Source organism: Megascapheus bottae, chromosome 11, assembly GCF_031878675.1.
Source record: "Megascapheus bottae isolate mThoBot1 chromosome 11, mThoBot2.hap1, whole genome shotgun sequence".
In the NCBI taxonomy this organism is placed as follows: domain Eukaryota; kingdom Metazoa; phylum Chordata; class Mammalia; order Rodentia; family Geomyidae; genus Megascapheus; species Megascapheus bottae.
The window spans coordinates 43,625,845-43,644,618 of record NC_143519.1 but is presented as its reverse complement, the minus strand read 5'-3'; the positions used below and the strand labels follow the sequence as shown (position 1 = coordinate 43,644,618).

At 43.4% G+C, this 18,774-nt stretch overlaps 2 protein-coding genes across 2 annotated transcripts in view; one reads left to right on the top strand and one right to left on the bottom strand.

The window, feature by feature from the left end:
* Nucleotides 1–561: 561 nt before the first annotated feature.
* Nudt15 (nudix hydrolase 15) lies at nucleotides 562–8,563 on the bottom strand. The gene is made up of 4 exons (XM_090341792.1): nucleotides 8,541–8,563; nucleotides 5,341–5,688; nucleotides 1,177–1,373; nucleotides 562–1,040 (listed from the first exon to the last, which is right to left on the bottom strand). Exons 1-4 carry the CDS (start codon nucleotides 8,561–8,563, stop codon nucleotides 892–894), a joined length of 717 nt encoding a protein of 238 aa, XP_090197918.1. The 3' UTR covers nucleotides 562–891.
* Nucleotides 8,564–14,455: 5,892 nt separating this feature from the next.
* The window catches only part of Sucla2 (succinate-CoA ligase ADP-forming subunit beta), a 32,287-nt gene continuing 27,968 nt past the window's right edge, over nucleotides 14,456–18,774 (top strand). The window contains exon 1 of the mRNA XM_090342134.1: nucleotides 14,456–14,580. Within this exon, the coding sequence (XP_090198260.1) occupies nucleotides 14,491–14,580 (90 nt within the window). The 5' untranslated portion in view covers nucleotides 14,456–14,490. The remainder of the gene's footprint in view (nucleotides 14,581–18,774) is intronic.

Below are 18,774 nucleotides of genomic sequence, written 5' to 3'. Positions count from 1 at the left end.
CAGCATGCTTGAAGCCCTGAATTCTACGCCCCAGTACTACTCCCCTCCAAAAAAAAAAGGGGGGGGGCCAGAAACAGGAGTACCAACTGAAGTTGGTGAATGTTTGGCTGACTCATTACTCTGTCCCTTTTACCTAGAAATTGCTCTGATAAAATGGAGAGTTGCATGAAAAACTATTAAGCACTAACATTATACAAAAATCACAATATTTAAACATTTTAAAAATAAAATTAGGGAAAAATGTAGGCTTGGAATTTGGAATTCAAATCATTGAGATAAAACAGGAGCCATGGATATACCTCTCAGTTAACAGTTGCCTTTAAGTAGTATTTCTTATAACAACTACTCAAATTTAACACTAACTTATGGGTAGCACAAATCTACCTGCTGAGAAAGAAAGGAATGGAAAGGAGGAAGGGAATAGGAGAAGGGGAGGGAAGGTGCTTCAAAATGTGATCTTCTCTGTGGATTGGTGCCTGGCTCAAGTGGTAGAGTGCTTAGCTAAGCAAATATGAAGGCTTGAATTAATTCTCCAGTAAAACACAAAACCCAAGATATATCTCATTGCAAGAAAATTCAGTTTTTATTAACCAAGTAACAATATGTTAACCTAATTTTTCTGAGAAGTAACTTTTTCTAAAACAAAAAAGTTCATCAGTGAGAGGGGCATTATGGTTGTACAGTTTTATGTCTGACTTAGTTCTCACAGCTGATATCTGCTTTTGTACTTGGGCTGTTACAATACCATACAGTCAGGCAGGCTCTGGACATCTCTGGACATTCGTGAGAGAATAAAAGAGAAAAGTTACATGCCTTAAAAACAGCTCTGGCCTTGAATACTCTGAAAGGCTTCTGGGAACTCCCAGATCACACTTAGAGATCCAGGAAGATTCACAAAGCCCGGAGATGGTTTCCTTTGTATCCTTCCAGATGGCTCAGCTCTTCTATAAATGGATCATAGCCTTGCTCCTTCAAACAGCGCAGTGCCCAGAAAAGTTGGTCTGGAGGAGGGAATTCTTCCCACGGAACCCACTCCCAACCTGGAGGAGAGACAGGCTATCAATACACGTACATAGCTGACACAGCATAAAGAAGGTACTTATTTAAGAAAATAACTAAATTTGAAAGTGATCTGCTAGAGGCAGGCAAGCAAAGTATTGCATACAGTTGTCTTACTTTCGTTTTTTTCAGGTTCTACATTCTTTGGTTCTGGGTCTTGGGTTCTATCGACTTCTCCTTTCATCAGTATAGTGACATAGTGATAATTCTCTTTCTCGACAAATGAATTGACCACTGAAGCAAAGCGGACATTTTCCAGGCGAAGAGCAGCTTCTTCCCAGGTTTCTCTTCGAGCACATTCTTCCCAAGTCTCACTAGAAAACATAAGCTTTCCATTTATTCTATGTATACAGTTTCTTCTTTTTTTTTTGACTAGACACTACTAGTGTAAAGGCAAATGAAAGGCTTGCACTTAGACACAATGAAAATCTTTATTGGGTAAATACATGCCAGTAATCCCAGCTACTTGGAAGGTTCGCTTGAGTCCAGGAGTTCTGACTGCAGTGTGCTCTGCCACTCGAGTGTCCTAAGTTCAACATGAATCTGGGGACCTCCCTGGAATGCGAGACCACCAGGTTGCCTAAGTAGATGCATGACCTACATCTACTGATCTGGGGAGCAAAGAACTTCAGTGAACAAAAAACTTACACTTAGCCTACTCAGCACGAATTCTCAAGCCAGATGCAAACCCAAGCAACTAAAAGACAGTTGAATGGATCCGTCATTTAAGAGTCCTGGATTTGGGGTCAACTAGACCTGGATGGGGCTTGAGTGTCTTTACTTTGTATCCTAAGGGAAAAGAGAAGCATAGGGCCAGGAATTTGGCCTAGTGTGCTTGCCTAGCATGCACACAGACCCAGGTTCGATTCTTCGGTACCACATACATAGAAAAAAGCTGGAAATGGTGCTGTGGCTTAAGTGAAAGCCCAAGGACAATACTCAGGCTCTGAATTCAAGGCCCAGGACTGGCAAAAGAGAGGGGGGGGGGGGGAGACATAAGCTTTCATACTGAGTGGTTGTGCTAAAGTGCACGGACTTTTCCAGTAGTCTCAGCATTCCAGTGTAAGCCTCCAAACTGAGGACAATTGGCAGTAAGCACTTCTAGCTTCTCAACAGTACAGGGAGATCCAACAAGATGTCACCGGAGCTTAGGGATGTGACAGGAAGGCCAGACTAGTCCTTGACCGCCATCCTGCCCAGGCTAACACAAGAAGAAGGAGATCTCTCAGAAGAGAGGAAAGATGTGCATTTGCTACCTCGTGGGAATGTTTCACTCTCTCCCTCAAGCCACAGAGAAGAGTCCAAGACAATGAGTCACAGAGTCCAGGACAGATAGCCAGGTAACTGTAGAAACTGACAGGTCTACCCCAGTGCTTCAAAGCAGGGTGCCAGGGAAGAAGTCTTGGGAAGATGTGCAGTATGTATCTTGTCATTTTAGGATGCACATGAATACAGAAGCTGATGCTTACTCTGCCTTGGGAAGACCAGGAGGGCTGAGCAAGGAAAAGGGACCACAGTGAAAAAGCATCATTTCTAGTGTGGGCTATCTACAGAAACCGCCAGGAATCCCCCAGGGGTCCTGGGCTAGAAGCAAGAGCTAGGGGAATAGGACCAGTACCACAAAGTCAGCACTACCTAACCAGGGGCTGTGTGGTATAGCAATCCTTGTGGGACTGCAACCAAACCACCAAGCAGAGAATCCCAATGGAGAGCACATGGACAGTGGACACTGCACACAGAGAGGCCTCCGTGGAATCAAGTGTGTCCTCTCCCTCCTCTATGCTGCAGAGAGAGGGGAGGACAGGTAGAGAGAGCAAAGCAACAGCTTCGCTTCCTACAGCAGAGGGAGAGATTAAAACCAGGAAGAGAGACTAAAGGTTTATACTGGATTAGATTCTGGAATGCTTGGAAGTAAATTGTAAGGGCCAAATTTGCACTTGTTTAAATAAACGAGCACAGGTAAATTGATCGGAAATGTCACTTTTGAAAAAAAAACATGTTTGGAGACAGTGGAGAACAAAATAGAGCTATTTTCTGTTTGACTCTTGCTAAATTTCACTTTCACTATAGAGTTTTGTAAAGACCACATGACAGAGAGCAGCTTAGCAGGTATTTAGCTTAAACACCTAGGAAAATTGCATTAAAGTGGCTACTATCATTGATACTGAGTCAAGAGTCTAGTACTTTCTAAGCCAGTCTTAAAGGAACATAGGTTCCATGGTTTCCCTCATTGGTAATAATTAGCATGCATCTAGGATTTTCCTAGCTGAGGAGCACAATAGCTCAAAAGCAAGATGCACATGACCACATAGAAAGAGGCTAAGCAAAAAGAACTTCAGGATAGGAAGAGATTTATCCTTGTGGTTATTGGTTTCAACATTCTATGTAAAGGTATTTCTTTACTCTTTTTTTCTCTTTTTCCTTCTTCTTTCCCTTCTGGTTTATCCTCTGTTGTTACTGGTACCTGGTGCATTGTGCATACATTTATTTGCGTATTTGAATCAGGGAAGGGAAGGGGAAAACAAGACAACGAGTCAAAGGACAAAGGACCAACCAGTGTAACAGTGATATTCACAAGACAGTATGCTGGAAATGAACTCTACAAGTTGGGAGGGATCAGGAGGGAAAGAGGAAGAAAACATGGGAAAGGGTAACAATGTTCAAGAAGCGATGGACCCAGGGGCCGGGAATTTGGCCTAGTGGTAGAGTGCTTGCCTAGCATGCACAAAGGCCCAGGTTCAATTCCTCAGTACCACGTACATAGAAACAAGCCAGAAGTGGTGCTATGGCTCAAGTGGTAGAGTGTTAGCCTTGAGAAAACCCAAAGACAGTGCTCAGGCCCTCAGCCCAAGCCCAGGACTGGCAAAAAAAAAAAAAAGTGATGGACCCACTACTGTATGAATGTAACTGTAACCCCACTCTACATCACTATGACAATAAATTTTTTTTTTAATTGAAGGTTAAAAAAAATAGAGTCCAGTACTTTCCCGTGTTAGGATAGCTAACTCTAGCTATGTCCTAGTAATTATATGTTCTATCTAGTCCTTAGTTTGTGATGTAAGTTTGGTTAACACCAACAATCAAGAAAGTACAATGTGTAGCTATGCAGGCAATTTGGGTTTTTGTTTTGGTAGTACTGGCTGGGGTTTGAACTCAGGGCCTTAACCCTTGCTAGGTATGAGCTCTGCCACTTGAGCCACACTCCTGCCCTTTGCTTTATGTTTCCCATAGGGTTTTGCACCTTTCCTGGTTCAGCCTGACATACCTCCTATGCAGCTGGAATAAGAAGATACACACAACCAAGTTGGGCTTCTCCACAGGGAGGGGGTATAACTTGTTGCTGAAGCTGGCTCCAAACTGAAATCCTTCCCATCTCTGTGTCCCAGTAGATAGGAATACAGGTGTGGCCCTATTGTTTTGTGTGAATTGTTTTGTTTTATGCTTTTGTTGGTGGTGGGCCTGGAACACAAGGCCTAGGTGCTGTCTTTGAGCTCTTCAGCTCAAGGCTTGCACTCTACCACTTGGAACCACAGTGCCATTTCCGGTTTTCTAGTGCTTAATTGGAGATAAGAGTCTCACATTCTTTAGTGGCCATGCTTTGAACCGCAATCCTCAGATCTCAGCCTTCTGAGTAGCTAGGATTACAGGTGTGAACCACCTTACCAGCCCCCTGGCTTTTGTGTGTGTGGGTGGGGTGGGGGGTCATGGAGCTTTGAACTTGTGATCTCAAGTGCTGGGATTACAACACTTGGGATACCACCACAGATGGTGTTTAATTTGGTTCTTAATCAAAACTTTTAACTGATGGCTTAATTATCTGAAAAAGATAAAATTTATATTTGTCAAAATTCAGAAGACCATTTAAAAGAAAATTCCACATGTTGGGTGCTAGTGACTCATATCTGTAATCCTGGGTTCAATGACCAGGAATGAAGAAAAACATACATTAACCTGGGAACAACAAAGAACCAGATGACACTAAAGAACTGATGTTAGGAAAATAGTGGTGTTTTTGCTTCCAGGTCAATTTGGACAGGGTACTTATGTGCTCATGGAATCTCTCCGAGTCTTGGTTAGCGACGGACTGCGCTCCACGCCTCCTAACCTCCCTTGGGACAGGTGAGGGCGGAGTTGCCCCGCCCAGCACAGCGCCCCCTGGCAGCAGGAGACCCGGCTTCGCCGGCGCAGCCAGTGCGCAAGCGCGCACGAGCGCACGCACACTAACGCGCATGCCCGCCCTCCCGCGCGTTCCCCGCGTCCGCATCGCTTCGCCGTGCCGACCTGCTCACCCGAACTCCAGATGGCCTCCAGGAAGCTGGAAACTGCCGGCTCCAAAGGACCCTTTCCTCTTGCCCAACAGGACACATCGAGGATGCTTGTAGCTGGTCACAACCACTCCGACCCCGACTCCGGGCCGCCGCCCCGGCGGCTGCATGCCGGCGCTCATGGTGCGGCGGGCCTGGCTGGGCCGCCCCTGGACGGGCACTTCCGGTGGCGTCCGCTGCGCATCGCGGCTCGGGGGACCCGGGAGCTGCGCACCAAAATGGACCGCCGGCCCTCCGCCCGCTGCAGAGGTGCGCCTGCGTGCCCAGTTTTATTTTTACGTTTTCTAGGGTAGGGTATCTATATCTTCAGACAAGATAAGTGCCCAGACACATGCCTTCAGTTTGATTTTAACAAATGGAACTATGCTTTACCCAAATCCGTGTGTCATTTCAAATAGGAGTCGTTTAAAACATTGAACGGGAGTCGTACGTAATAGCATAAGAGCTGATATTTTACATTAACTTAAGAACCTGTAGTTGTTTAGATGGTCTCTGAAGAGTTTTCCCACCATGGATCCAGAATAACAGCACCGCTAGACAACTCATTACATAATAGAAAATTCCAGGAAGGTATTTTGAATTAGACTTGTTTCATTTACTTGTTTTTTAAGTTAAAGCCACATATAATTTTTGGATTAAAATTTCCTGGTGTCTCCTCCTACATTGAAAGGTGCCCAGTTTTATTCTAACTAACGCCACTTATTTTTGCACTTCACCCCCAGATCACCCCACCACCTAATTAAAAGCCACCTGCCCTGTCAAACTTCTGGACCCTTGCACATTCTTTCATCCTTGAGGGACTTTTCTTACACTGTAGCTGAAGTCAGTGAGGTACCAGGGGCCAGAGCAGACGGTGTAGAAATATCCAAATGTAAGTCACTGTGATTTAAGAGTACCCACACATGACATTTTGGAGTAAGGACTAGTAAGCTGCGGTAGAATATTAATTTCCTGTTTGAGACACCATTGCAGATGTTTGCACACCGTGCACCAAATAAAAAATAAAACAGAGAAGGAAAAAAATCACAGTTAAATCTAAGAGCTATAACTAAATCAAACAGTTCGACTCTAGATGGGATTTAAAATCTGATTTCTCCCATCCCCCCACCCCCAAACTCCCACAAACAATTCCAAGTGCTTAGGATATGGGTGCTTAGTTGGTGGGAATGCAAAACTACAAATTGGTTTGGGAACAAATTGCTGTTTCTTAAAAATGCTAGGGTATGGTTAGGCACTGGTGTTTTACCTGTAACTCTTGCTACTCAGAATGGTGAAATACAGGGCTGGAAGCATAGCCTAGTGGTAGAGCGTTTGCCTAGCATGCATGAAGCCCTGGGTTCGATTCCTTGGTACCACACACTCAGAAAGTGTGGAAGTGGTGCTGTGGCTCAAGTGATAGGGTGCTAGCCTTGAGCAAAAAGTGTCCAAGGACAGTACCCAGGGTTGGCAAAATAAATAAATAAAAGAATGCTGAAATACAAGGATCATTGTTCAAAAGCTAGCCTGGCCAGAGAAGTCTGTGAGCCTCTTCTATAATTAGCCAACAATTTTTTTTTTTTGAGCCAGAAGTATGAGTAGAGCTCCAATGGTAGAGTGCCAGCCTTGATCCAAAAAGCCAAGCAAAGGTGTGAGGCATATCAAAAAGTTAAGTATATACTTACAATGCAACTCAGAATTCTCACTGTTAGCTAGTTAACTGTGACAAATCAAAGCTTATGCATAAAAGATCTGCATGCAACAATTACAGTGCCTTTCTTCATAATCATTAAAAACTGGAAATATTCTTCCACTATGAGATGAATAAATCAACTGTGATAAATGCATGAATGGAAAATCATGCACAAATATCAGATAACCTCAACAATATGGATGAATCACAGTTGCATGATGCTAAGAAGTCAGATGTAAAACACTACATACTGAGTGATTCCATTTATATGACATTTGGAATAGACAAACTCTAGACACAGAAAAAGGTCAGTATTTGCCTAGTACTGGTGGATTACAAAAGACAGTTTTTCCTGGGTAGTTGAATAGTGCCATGTGTTGATTATGATGATGATGCCATGATTATTTGTAACTCACAGGAGTAGATGCCCAAAAGGATGGACTTTACTATGAGTTTATTAAACTTCAAGTACCTCTGACTTTTTTAAACAAGGCAAAATAGAAAAATGCAAAGTGGGGGCTGGGGGTTTTGCCTAGTAGTAGAGTGCTTACCTAGCACGCACAAAGACCTGGGTTCGATTCCTTAGTACCTCCTAAATAGAAAAAGCCAGAAGTAGTGCTGTGGCTCAAGTGGTAGAGCTCTAGCCTTAAGAAAGTCCAAGGACAGTGCTCAGGCCCTGAGTTCAAGCCCCAGAACTGGCAAAAAAAAAAGAGAGAGAGAGAGAGAGAGAAAATAAAAAAGAAAAATGCAGAAAGGCAAAGTCAGGATGGAGGGAGTCAAGGCAACAAAGAGCCAAATGGCTTTACTTAATATCAATAGTTATCACCCTTGTAAGAACATTGTATTTCTAAAGATAGTACTTCTGATGAGGCTGGCTTACACTGGGGTTGTTGGGAGACAGGCTTTGACTCTCACTGGGTCTTGGAGGGCTTGGTGGTATTGTCATCAATATTCCAATTAAATATTCCTATTTAAAGAAGTTACTTCTAGCCCTAGTAGGAAGTTAGGAGCTTAGGGAGGGTGACTAGATGGGGAGTCTAGCATATGGCACTAAGGATAAATCACATTTTGTAGGCAGTTTCAAATTTTCCTTAATTGCAATGTAATTCCATTTTACGTTCCAAGTCCTTCATGAGCTCCAGTATATCTTATAGTGTCCTCTGAACTATGCTTTAAAGACGTGGCTTTAAACGGATGGACAAGGATCCATTCCTTGGCACAATGGAATGACCAAAGAGAAGCACAATGAGGTCCAGGAGGAGGTCTTTTAAATCTCAGTATCCTTGACATTCAGAACAATGACTCATATCTCAATGCCTATAAAAATACTTGAATGAAAGCTTTTTTTCTGTATGTGAGTGTAACAAAATACTTGCAGTGTATTAATACAAACTAGAAAATGATTTTTCCTAAAAACTTTACATTGCAGGTTAAAAGGTGGCATGAAGCATTTGTGTGTTTAAGAATCACCCAAGGTAAGTGTTTACCTCCAACTGGAGAATCCACGCATCGTGTTTCCTTCTTTTGGCTTCCACACCAGCTGAACAGGGCTGACAAGTCTTGCAGCATTAGCATCCCACAGAGCTGGGTAAAGCCAGCTCTCCTTGCTAGTTTATCTGCATTCCCATAGAAGCAGCTCCTGTGCCTGTGGCTACTCCCTTGTCCAACCTAGGGATTTTTTTTTTTTTTGCCAGTCCTGGGCTTGAGCTCAGGGTCTGAGCACTGTCCTTGGACTTTCTCAAAGCTAGAGCTCTACCACTTGAGCCTCAGCACCACTTCTGGCTTTTATCTATGTATGTGGTACCGAGGAATCGAACCCGGGTCTTCATGCATGCTAGGCAAGCACTTTAACCACTAGGCCAAACTCCCAGCCCCTAACCTAGGGCTTTTTGATGAGAGCCCCTTTACCTCCCTCTCACTATACTAGCCTGCTAGGATTCTCCTCAACCTTGCTATTTTGTCCTATTCCAATGCATCCTTATTTCATTAACATCTTATCTGATATTTTTCACACCGCTTCTAGTTATCTGTTACAACTATGATAGGTTTTTATTTTACCTAAAAGTTTAGCTGATTTTACTTCACGGTGTACACTAAAGCTGAGAATTTTCTTGGCAATACATTATGAACAAGTCCTCCTTTATTTCTGTAGAAATTAGGTAACTAATGTAACATATATACTAATAAGAAGGTTTAAAATGACATCATATAGTTAAATTATGATGCCCAATTTCCCTCTCCTTCAACTGTAACTCCTTAAAGGATCAAGGGCCCACTGTTGTGAGATCGTTCCTTCACTCCTCTAGGCCCTGAGTGGCCCCGTGTTGACTGAATGTGCTTGGTTAGACCACAAATAAGACTCTGGTGCAAACTCAACTGGTTTCTTTTTCCTTCTGGCACTCCTGTGTTTGCTACACGAAGCAACGCGTAACTCAAAACCCACCTTGCAGTTTTATAGTGGATTACCTAATGTAGCTAAATTATACACTTAGATCACATTGCAACTCATGTCCAAAGGAACATTTCTCTCTCCTCTTTTTCTTTGCCCTCTCCCACACACCTCTCATCTTTCTCCTAACGTATATCATTAGTTGTTTGGGATTGAGTCTGTGTGAAATGAATTATTTGATATCATTCAACTTGATTTGATCACATTCAGTGTGTCCTGTGGCCTCTCAGCTTTCTCATTTTTGAACTTATTTCCTTGAAATGTCCATCCACATATAGCCACAGATATGTAGACTTTATTGCTACTTAGATTTGTGTGTGTGTGTGTGTGTGTGTGTGTGTGTGTGTGTGTGTGTGTACCAGTACCAGTCCTGGGGCTTGAACTCAAGACCTGGGCACTGTCTCCAAAAGCTTCTCTTGCTTAAGGCTATCACTCTACCATGTGAGCCACCCTAAGCCAATGTCATAAGCCATTCTGTTAATACGTGAAGTCTAGGATACAATTCCTTAATCATATTCAAGCAATTAAGTTTTCTAACTCCTAATTATCTGACAGATAGGAAGAAAAGATCTATTTTAAAGGGAAGATCTGTTTCTTGATGTCATTACTTAACACAGGTAGATGACATTTATTAAGGACAAGACAGGTAGATGAGGTGACAAGGAAATTAAAAATAGTAAAATCTGCCGGGTGCCAGGATATGATAAGGACACCTGCTCAGCTCATCTTTGCACTATTGCACTATTCACAATAGCCAAGTGATGGAAACAACCCAGATGCCCCACTACATATGAAAGGATAAAAGAAATGTGGTACATATATACAATGGAATTCTACATAGCCAACAGACAATATAAAATAATGGCATTCGCTGGGAAGTGGATGAAACTAAAGCGAATCATACTGAGTGAGATAAGTCAAGACCATAGGAACAAAAGGCTCATGGTATCCTTAATATATGGATATTAGACCCAAACAATACAAGAGCGATGACTCAGTATTCGAGCACCCAAGGTTATGGACATGGTCTTGGAGATATAAACATGACTACACAGACATAAAAATTATGATGGGATATGTACTCTATAGATATAATGCTATATTATATAGATTGATGTGTATCTATGACATATAAACCCTCAGCTTAATTTTAATTATGTTCTAAAATCTAAGTGCCAGTGATTGTATATAGAGATTCCCTTCTTGAATACTTGTTCGTTAAACATGGCGTTGGATATGATGTAAAAATCAGTGTTAATAAAATCTTTCAAAAAAAAAAATCCACCAGGTGCTGGTGGCTCTTGCCTGTAATCCTAGCTGCTCAGGAGGCTGAGATCTGAGGATCACAGTTCAAAGCCAGGCTGGCCATGGAAGTCCTTGAGACTCTTATCTCCAATTAACCACCAGAAAACTGGAAGTGGTGCTGTGACTTGAAATGGTAGAGCATTAGCCTTGAGCTGAAGAGCTCAAGGACAGCACCCAGGCCCAGAGTTCAGCCACATCACCAAAAGAAAAAAAAAATTAGGAATGAACAGAGCTAGAAAGCAAAGCAAAAAAAGAAAAAAAATCACTACAAACTACAAGCTTTTCTCCCCCTATCGCTCCCTTCTTCCAGATATTATCCCCTGAATTGTGTAGGGAGACACTGTCTGTCAAACTGTATTCTCTGTTATACTGATATTGTTTATTTTGAGTAATAGACCCATCTGGGCCACAGACCGTGCTAAACATACTGCTTTCCTGGAATGGTCAGGAATTGGTAGGTGACAGGACCATATATCTACACTGGGATTCAAGACAGAGTCCCTCAGCTCAAAAAGTATAGATGTAATTATTAGATCTGCCTGGGGGAACAGCACCCCCTCTCCCACTCCTCTTCATGAAGGATAGCACATAGCCTAGCCAGAAATCACCTGCCTGACACAGGCAGTCACCAAACTATCCATCACCTGACTGTGAGTCCCCAGGCTCTGAGATCACATCCTCATTTGATACAGTCACACCTCCTTCTCACCCTTCCCCATATAGGCTCTCCACCAGTCATTCAAGCTGCTATACTCTGCTCTATAGTGCAGCCTGGTGTTTTGGTTTTCCTCCTCTGCCTAAACCACATGGTGGTCTCCTTCCAGTTTCTCCTTACAATAACCATAATGACCACCACCATTTTGAGCCTTAAACTCCCACCTTCTGCAGATCGGGGGTTCTCCTATCACTCCTTATTTTATCCTGTTCTGCTTAGTAAATTCTTGTTAAACTTCCACCTTTGTGAGATTTTCTTTTTTGTGAGAACTCTAGAACTGCTTTCCATTGTTTATTTCAAGGACCCTGATTGTCATGGGAACTGGGAACTAAATGGAGCAGCCTCTCCCCAGACCTCTCTTCTCCATTATTGGGCATTCTCTTGTCCATTTCTTTTCTCTGATAACATGTGGACACATCTACCTTCTCATATGCTCTGGGTCATTTCTCCTTCCTTGTTTCTGCTGGCTCTCTATTTAGCTGCAACTACAGGGTTGTGCCAGCCTTCCAGAGGTTTCTTCTCTTTCCTTTCACTCAAGAGATTTTAAGAGCTTGAATATCCTTCAAATGCTCCTTATTCTAGATTCCCAAATCTCTCTAGGGGCAGACTTGCCCTTTGTCCTACACGCAATGATCTCTGGGAGTAAAGCACGGACATCTTTCTCAAGGAACCACTGCTAAGATTCTTGCTTCTCAGTCTCCTCTCCCCATGCCCTCTAGGCTTGAGGTAATGTCAAGTTCTGCTTCTGACATATAAACTTGAGTCCTTCTGGGCTTTGGTATTTGGAAGCCAAAGTTCAGTCTCTTGAAATTCAAAGCATGTGAAACCATTCCTCTACTAATATGTTCTATCATTCTTTCTTTTGGAGATGAGTATTATTAATTAAATGTAGTAAAAGGTAAAGGGTTAAAGAAAATCAGAAAGAAATATGAATCCTAGTTATCTCAACTCCTTTTACCCTGATTGGAAGCAACCAAATAACAGCTATGACACAGGGCAAGTTTTCTTACTATTCCCATGGCTTTGTTTTTCCCTGCTGTAAAATATAGGACTGTTGTCAAGACTACAAAGAAAATGTTTGTAAGCATTTTGCTAAATTTAATAAACATCTATTATCTCATCTCTGCGTAGCACTTGCAGGTAAGAAGATATATTGAAGTGGTTAATAAGGCACTTTGTACTTCTGTTAATTCTAAAGTTAACAGTAAGGATACATCAGCTAATGGCATTATCTTTGGGCATCAAAGCATGAACTGGGTAAAGACTGGAAGAAGTTAATATCTCCTGACTCTCAGAATATGTCTCCTCTCCCCATATATCAGTCATTATTCTAGTGGGAGGCAGATAAAGGTCAAAGGCAAGAATTCCATTGTACTTGGAGAAAAATTCTTTTCCATACACACAGCCCTCTCTACCAACAAGCAAATACTCAAACAAAATTCAACAATTCAACCTTTATTCTACTTACCACATTCTGCTATCCTGCCATACTAGTTTCTAAGATCTTTGAACATAAGGATTGCAAGTTTTTGCTGTGAAAAATAAAAGCTTCTAGGTAAAGCAATATCAACTTAAAATTAACATTAATCATGAATATCATCAGGGTTGAGTGTGAGGTTTTCATACATGCATTTGTCTAATGTGTACTGAACAAACCCAACATCTCTTTACCCACTCTTCTTCCTCCCATATCCTTTCTAATCTCTATTAATCACTGTCTACTTTCAAGTTGACACTTTTGCTTCGTCTTATAAGAACATGAAGTTCTTATCTTTCAGTATCTGATTTAACATAGTGTTCTCCATGTTTTAAGGTTTGTTGACTGCAGATAGGAGAGAGCTATCATCATCATTCTTGCTTTTTTTTTTTTGCCAGTCCTGGGCTTGAGCTCAGGGCCTGAGCACTGTCCTTAGACTTTCTCAAGGCTAGAGCTCTACCACTTGAGGCTCAGCACCATTTCCTGCTTTTTTTTTTTTTCCTATGTATGTGGTACCGAGGAATCGAACCCGGGTCTTCATGCATGCTAGGCAAGCACTCTACCACTAGGCCAGACTCCCGGCCCCACTTCCAGCTTTTTCTGGATGTAGTATGAAGGACTTGAACCCAGGTCTTCATGCATGCTAGGCAAGCAAGCACTCTACCACTAGGCCAGACTCCAGGCCCCATTCTTGCTTTCTTTAAGTGCGATATGAAGAGACATAGCATTCTTTAGGGCTTAAAAGTACGTGGCCTTGAACTGCTGTGGCTGATTATACTATCTTCTTTATTATCATCAGTTAAAAGAGAGGTGACTTGACAGTACACCCTCTAAGCACCTCACCGTTCTTTCAGCAAGATTATCCAGACCTTATCCGATTCTGTCGTGGAGGGTGCGTCCAGAGGTGCGGGAAGCGCCAGTGTCTGGGTCTCCCGTTCCTGTTCCTAACTCCCAGGGTATCGCTTAGTGATGACGGGAGCCCGAAGTCAGTCCTTCACTACCGGGACGCCCTGACTCACAGAGCTGCGAAGAGCCCTTCCCCATTCCCTAAACCGCCCCTGGTGGAGATCCCGCTCCCCCGGCGATGCCAAGCGCCTGCCACGCGAACCTCCCCGCCGCCGCCGCCGCCGACGGGTCCGCGGGGCCTGCAGGGCAACCTCGGCGGCAGAAAGCACAACGCTCGAGTCCCCCTCAACTGCAGCCCGTGGCCCGTTCTTAAGGTTTCAAAGGCTCAGAGAAGCTCAGATCACACACCAGTGACGTTCGCGTCGTCCTGGGGGCCCCCGGGTCGGACGCCCTGGCTGCAGTGGAAGTTCCAAAGGTCAAAGTTCGGCTCCGCGGTGGCCAAGCCCCAGCCCGGCAGCTGCAGGGTTAACGGGAGGCTCCGCCCACTGGGGGGGGCGCAGAGGGGGCGGGGCGCGCGTCGGGAGCCGCCGCGTCGCCTCTCTACGCCTGCGCGAGGCGCCCAGGGGACGGGGGTCGGACGCAGAAATGGCGGCCTCCGTCTTGTACAGCCGGTCGTTGGTTGCCGCCGCGCTGAGGAACCACCGGCCGCGGACTCTACTGCGGGCCGCTGCCCAGGTACGGCTGTCGGGATATTCCTCGTGCCTCGAGGGCCGTGGGGAGAAAGGGCGAGGAGGGATCGTTGGCTCCCGTGGGCGAGGCTCGAGGAGCCGGCGTCGGGTCAGTTCGCCGAGGTGACATTTCCCGAGTGCCCGGCGGGGCCCGCGGGCGGTCTTGGCCGGGGTCTGCGGCTCCCCGGGACGGCGGCCGCCAGCCCCCACCCCCCACCCGAGCTGGGCTTCTCGGATTTCCCAAGGGCCGGCGGGGACCGTCGGGGGCCCGGAGGCGGGTCCGGAGGCGGGTCCGGGGGTGCGGGCAGCTCCCGTCCGTCCGGCTCCGGGCGCGGTGGACCGCGGGGCGGCCGCTGCGGGGCTGCCTGCGTGTCTCCCGGGAGCTGTCACCGGTAGAGACGACTCGGGAGGACCAGCTCTGACCGCCGGCCGGCCGGCCTTCCCCGCATCCGTCTGGCCGTGGGTGGTGATGTGCTCAGCCTCCCCGGGAGGGGAGGACGAAAAGCATCTTTTAACGATTTCATTTCCCCGCAGCCCAGAGCGTAGTAGTAGCTACTGTCTTCATTTATTTATCTTTTTAATCGTTACGGTTATTACTGTTTGGAGTATTTATGGTTTCTAAGATACGGAACGAAGCTGTCAACAACACTGGAGGGAGTAATGAAGACCCCCCCCCCCACACCCCCCAATCCTGGTGAAGACTGTGGCTGAGCCCCAAAGGTGAAACAGGCTTAACTTCAGAACTGTCCTCTTCAGAAGGTCGTGAATCCGTGGTGGGCATGAATGGTTTTCTAAGTCAGATATGGAGTTGCAGGTTGAGTAAGCTAGTGCTCTACCGCTTGAGTTACAGATCTACTTCTGGCTTTAAAAAAAAAAACTGTTGGTTTTTTTTTTTTTGGTTAATTGGAGATAAGAGTGTAAAGCTGTTTATGCTTTCAGTTTACATCTGAAGAAATACACTTTCAGAGCTTGTACAGACCTTAGTCTAATCTCTTGATTTTGTAGATGAGGACACACTGTTGCATAGACTTTGGAAAGTTGTTTAAAGTCGCTTTTTTTTTTTTTTTTTTTTTTGCCAGTCCTGGGCTTGAGCTCAGGCCCCGAGCACTGTCCTTGGACTTTCTCAAGGCTAGAGCTCTACCACTTGAGGCTCAGCACCACTTCCGGCTTTTTTCTATGTATGTGGTGCCGAGGAATCGAACCCGGGTCTTTGTGCATGCTAGGCAAGCACTCTACCACTAGGCTAAACTCCCGGCCCCTTAAGGTCACATTTTGAGTTTAGCAATTCTTTCCAATATTTTGTTTAGCCCTCTGACTATCTTCCAGTTTTTCTGTGTCTTTGTTGAAAATAGTTCAAGAAATGAGCATATAATTAAGAGATTTTTCTTGGATTTGGTCAGTACTTGGTAGCCTTTTTGGCAATATGAATCTTAGTTTTTCCTCTTTTTATATCTTAGATGATGCATAACTGTACATCGGTATCTGTACATATGATATACTTATCAGTGTGGCATTTCAATATGTGTATACATTGTATAATGATCAAACCAGGGTATTTAGTGTTTCTATTGTCTCAAACGTTTTCATTTCTTTGTGGCAAGAACATTATTTTCTCTTCTAGCTGTTATAAAATAAAAAACACACTATTGTTAACCATAGACACTCAAAACTTACCCCCTTGTCTTAATTTTAACTTTGAACATTTGACCAGCTTCTTCTCCTTGGCAGTAAGAATCTTCTAAGTAATAATATCAAGAAAAATGAGTACTCCAGCCTGGTGCAGTGGCTCATGGCTGAAATGCTAACTACTCAGGAGGCTGAGAGCTGAGAATCAAGGTTCAAAGCCAGCTTGGCACAAAAGCACTTGAGACTCTTTATTCTCCAGTTAACCTCTAGAAAACGGGAAGTAGGGCTTGGCTCAATGGGTAGGGTGGTAGTCTTGAGCTGAAGAGCCCAGAGACAGCGCCCAGGCCAAGTTCAAGCACCATGAACCCCCCCCCCCCAAAAAAAAAAAAAAAAAAGAAAAGAAAAGAAAGAAAAATGAATATTCTGGTGTGGGAGTCCTTGTGATTATGTAGCAATTTGTATTACAAAGTTGGTCAACATGTTACTTCTTTACCTACTTGCATCATTGGTCCTTCCATCTACCTTTTGGTTCATTTGTTTTGCTCAAGTGATGGGAGCAAACCAATTTGTTTAGAGTGAATTGTTAAGGGAAAATAAGGGACATGGCCGTACATATGTGCATACTTGACACCTGTTATTGTTTTTATGTTTTCCCATATGTGAAAGAATTTGGAAGTAAATTAAGAAACAAGTTAACTTTTTTGGCCACTCCTGGGGCTTGAACTTTGGGTCTAGCAGCTGCTCCTGAGCTGCTTTTGCTCAAGGCTAGGGCTCTACCTTCTTGAGCCACAGCACCACATCCATCTTTTTCTGAGTAATTTATTGGAGATGAAGAGTCTCATGGATTTTCCTACCTGGGCTGGCTTTGAACTGTGATCCTCTTATCTCGGCCTCCTGAGTAGCTAAGATTACAGTGAGAGCCACTAGCACCCAGCTAAAATAAGTTAATTTTTAATCTCACATGTATAAATATTTTTAGTTACTTTATTTGAATAAACATATTTAAACGATTTTTATATAGTCTGTTTGATTGCACTGCTTCTTAAATCCTTACTTTATCTTCTACTATTTCTTCTCCTCAACATTGACTTACAGAATTTTATTTTATTGTATTTATGTATTAAATTTTCAGTGCCAGCTGAGCTTGAATTCACCTTCCTCTTTCTTTTTCTCTCTTTTACCCTGCTTTTTTTGTGCAAGTCTTTGAGCTTGAATCAGGACCTACCCACTGTTCCTGAGCTTTTGTACTCAAGGCTAGCCCTCTACCACTTTAGCCACAGCTCCACTTCCAGCTTTTTGGTTGTTAATTAGAGATGAGTCTCATAGACTTTCTTGCCTGGGCTGTGTTTGAACCAGGCTCCTCAGATTTCATTGTCCTGAGTAGTTAGCATTACTCTTATGAGTCATAGAATAGGGTCCAGAAATCTTGATTTTCATTTGCATGAACTCACTAAAAGAAAAAAGGCTTCATATAATTCTCCTTTAAATTCTGTTCTTACTATACTGTATGTTTGATACAGGCTTTCAATGAATAGTATTTTGTGTGACAAAAATGTCAGTGTGTAGATGAAGCTTGAAAGTGTGATTTTAATGCGGTCTTCTGAAGCTTGATTAGAACTTAATTTGCTGTATGAACAAATTAGGATTGAGGAGTTGGAAAAAGGAAGGCAGGCATTTTGGCAGGTTATGATAGGGTTAAGACTAGGCTCTTAATTGTAGAGGCTTTCAAGACTGATAGACTATAAAGAATTTTGATCATTTTTCAGCTCTTCACAATTTTGTGGCCTTGAATATCAGAAGCTGAAAAGTTAGCCATCTTATTCCTTTCTCCTATCTCAAGTGTAAGTTTACACTAAATATGTGATTCTTAAATAATTTGAAACCCAAATTCCTTTCACTGTGGTGTGCTGCTCAGATCTAACCCTTCAAGTCCAAGTAAGGTGTTCATGGTCTGAGCTGCTGAAAGTGCTGACTGGAACAAATCTCAGGCTCCACCTCACACCTTTTTTTTTTTTTTTTTTTTGCCAGTCCTGGGCTTGAGCTTAGGGCCTGAGCACTGTCCTTGGGCTTTCTCAAGGCGAGAGCCCTATCACTTTGAGCCACAGCACCACTTCCAGCCTTTTCTATGTATGTGGTACCGAGGAATTGAACCTAGGGCTTTATGCATGCTAGGCAAGCACTCTACCACTAGGCTAAACTCCTGGCCCTCACTTCATACTTTTTGAAGTAATTCTGACTCAACTGTATTCCTAAATACATTAGTTTCCTCTTCTACTGTATTCAAGAATACCCTTTGATTTTCATTTTCTTTTTACTTCATTTGGTATTGGTTTATCATGTATCCCCATCTTTTACAAATATACAACTAGGCTATAATTGTTAGGAGATAATATTGTTTTGTTTTGTTTACTACTATATATTTCTAGTGCCTGGATGCTCAATAAATTTTTGATGGATATAAATGAACAGTCTACATAAAATAAAGAGAAGAGGTAACTTTCTTGGAAACTTTATGGTCCAAGCTTTTATGGTACAAGTTTAAAGACTCACTTAGAAGGAATGTATTACAGATGTT

Bases quoted from the DNA above. Each gene is read 5' to 3' on its own strand.
- Nudt15 (XM_090341792.1), bottom strand. From the start codon at position 8,563: ATGCGTGGATTCTCCAGTTGGAG. The intron at 5,689-8,540 runs GTAAACACTTAC...TCTTGTCTGAAG, and splicing joins CGTGGATTCTCCAGTTGGAG to ATATAGATACCCTACCCTAG. The intron at 1,041-1,176 runs GTAAGACAACTG...TCTCTCCTCCAG, and splicing joins AGAACCTGAAAAAAACGAAA to GTTGGGAGTGGGTTCCGTGG.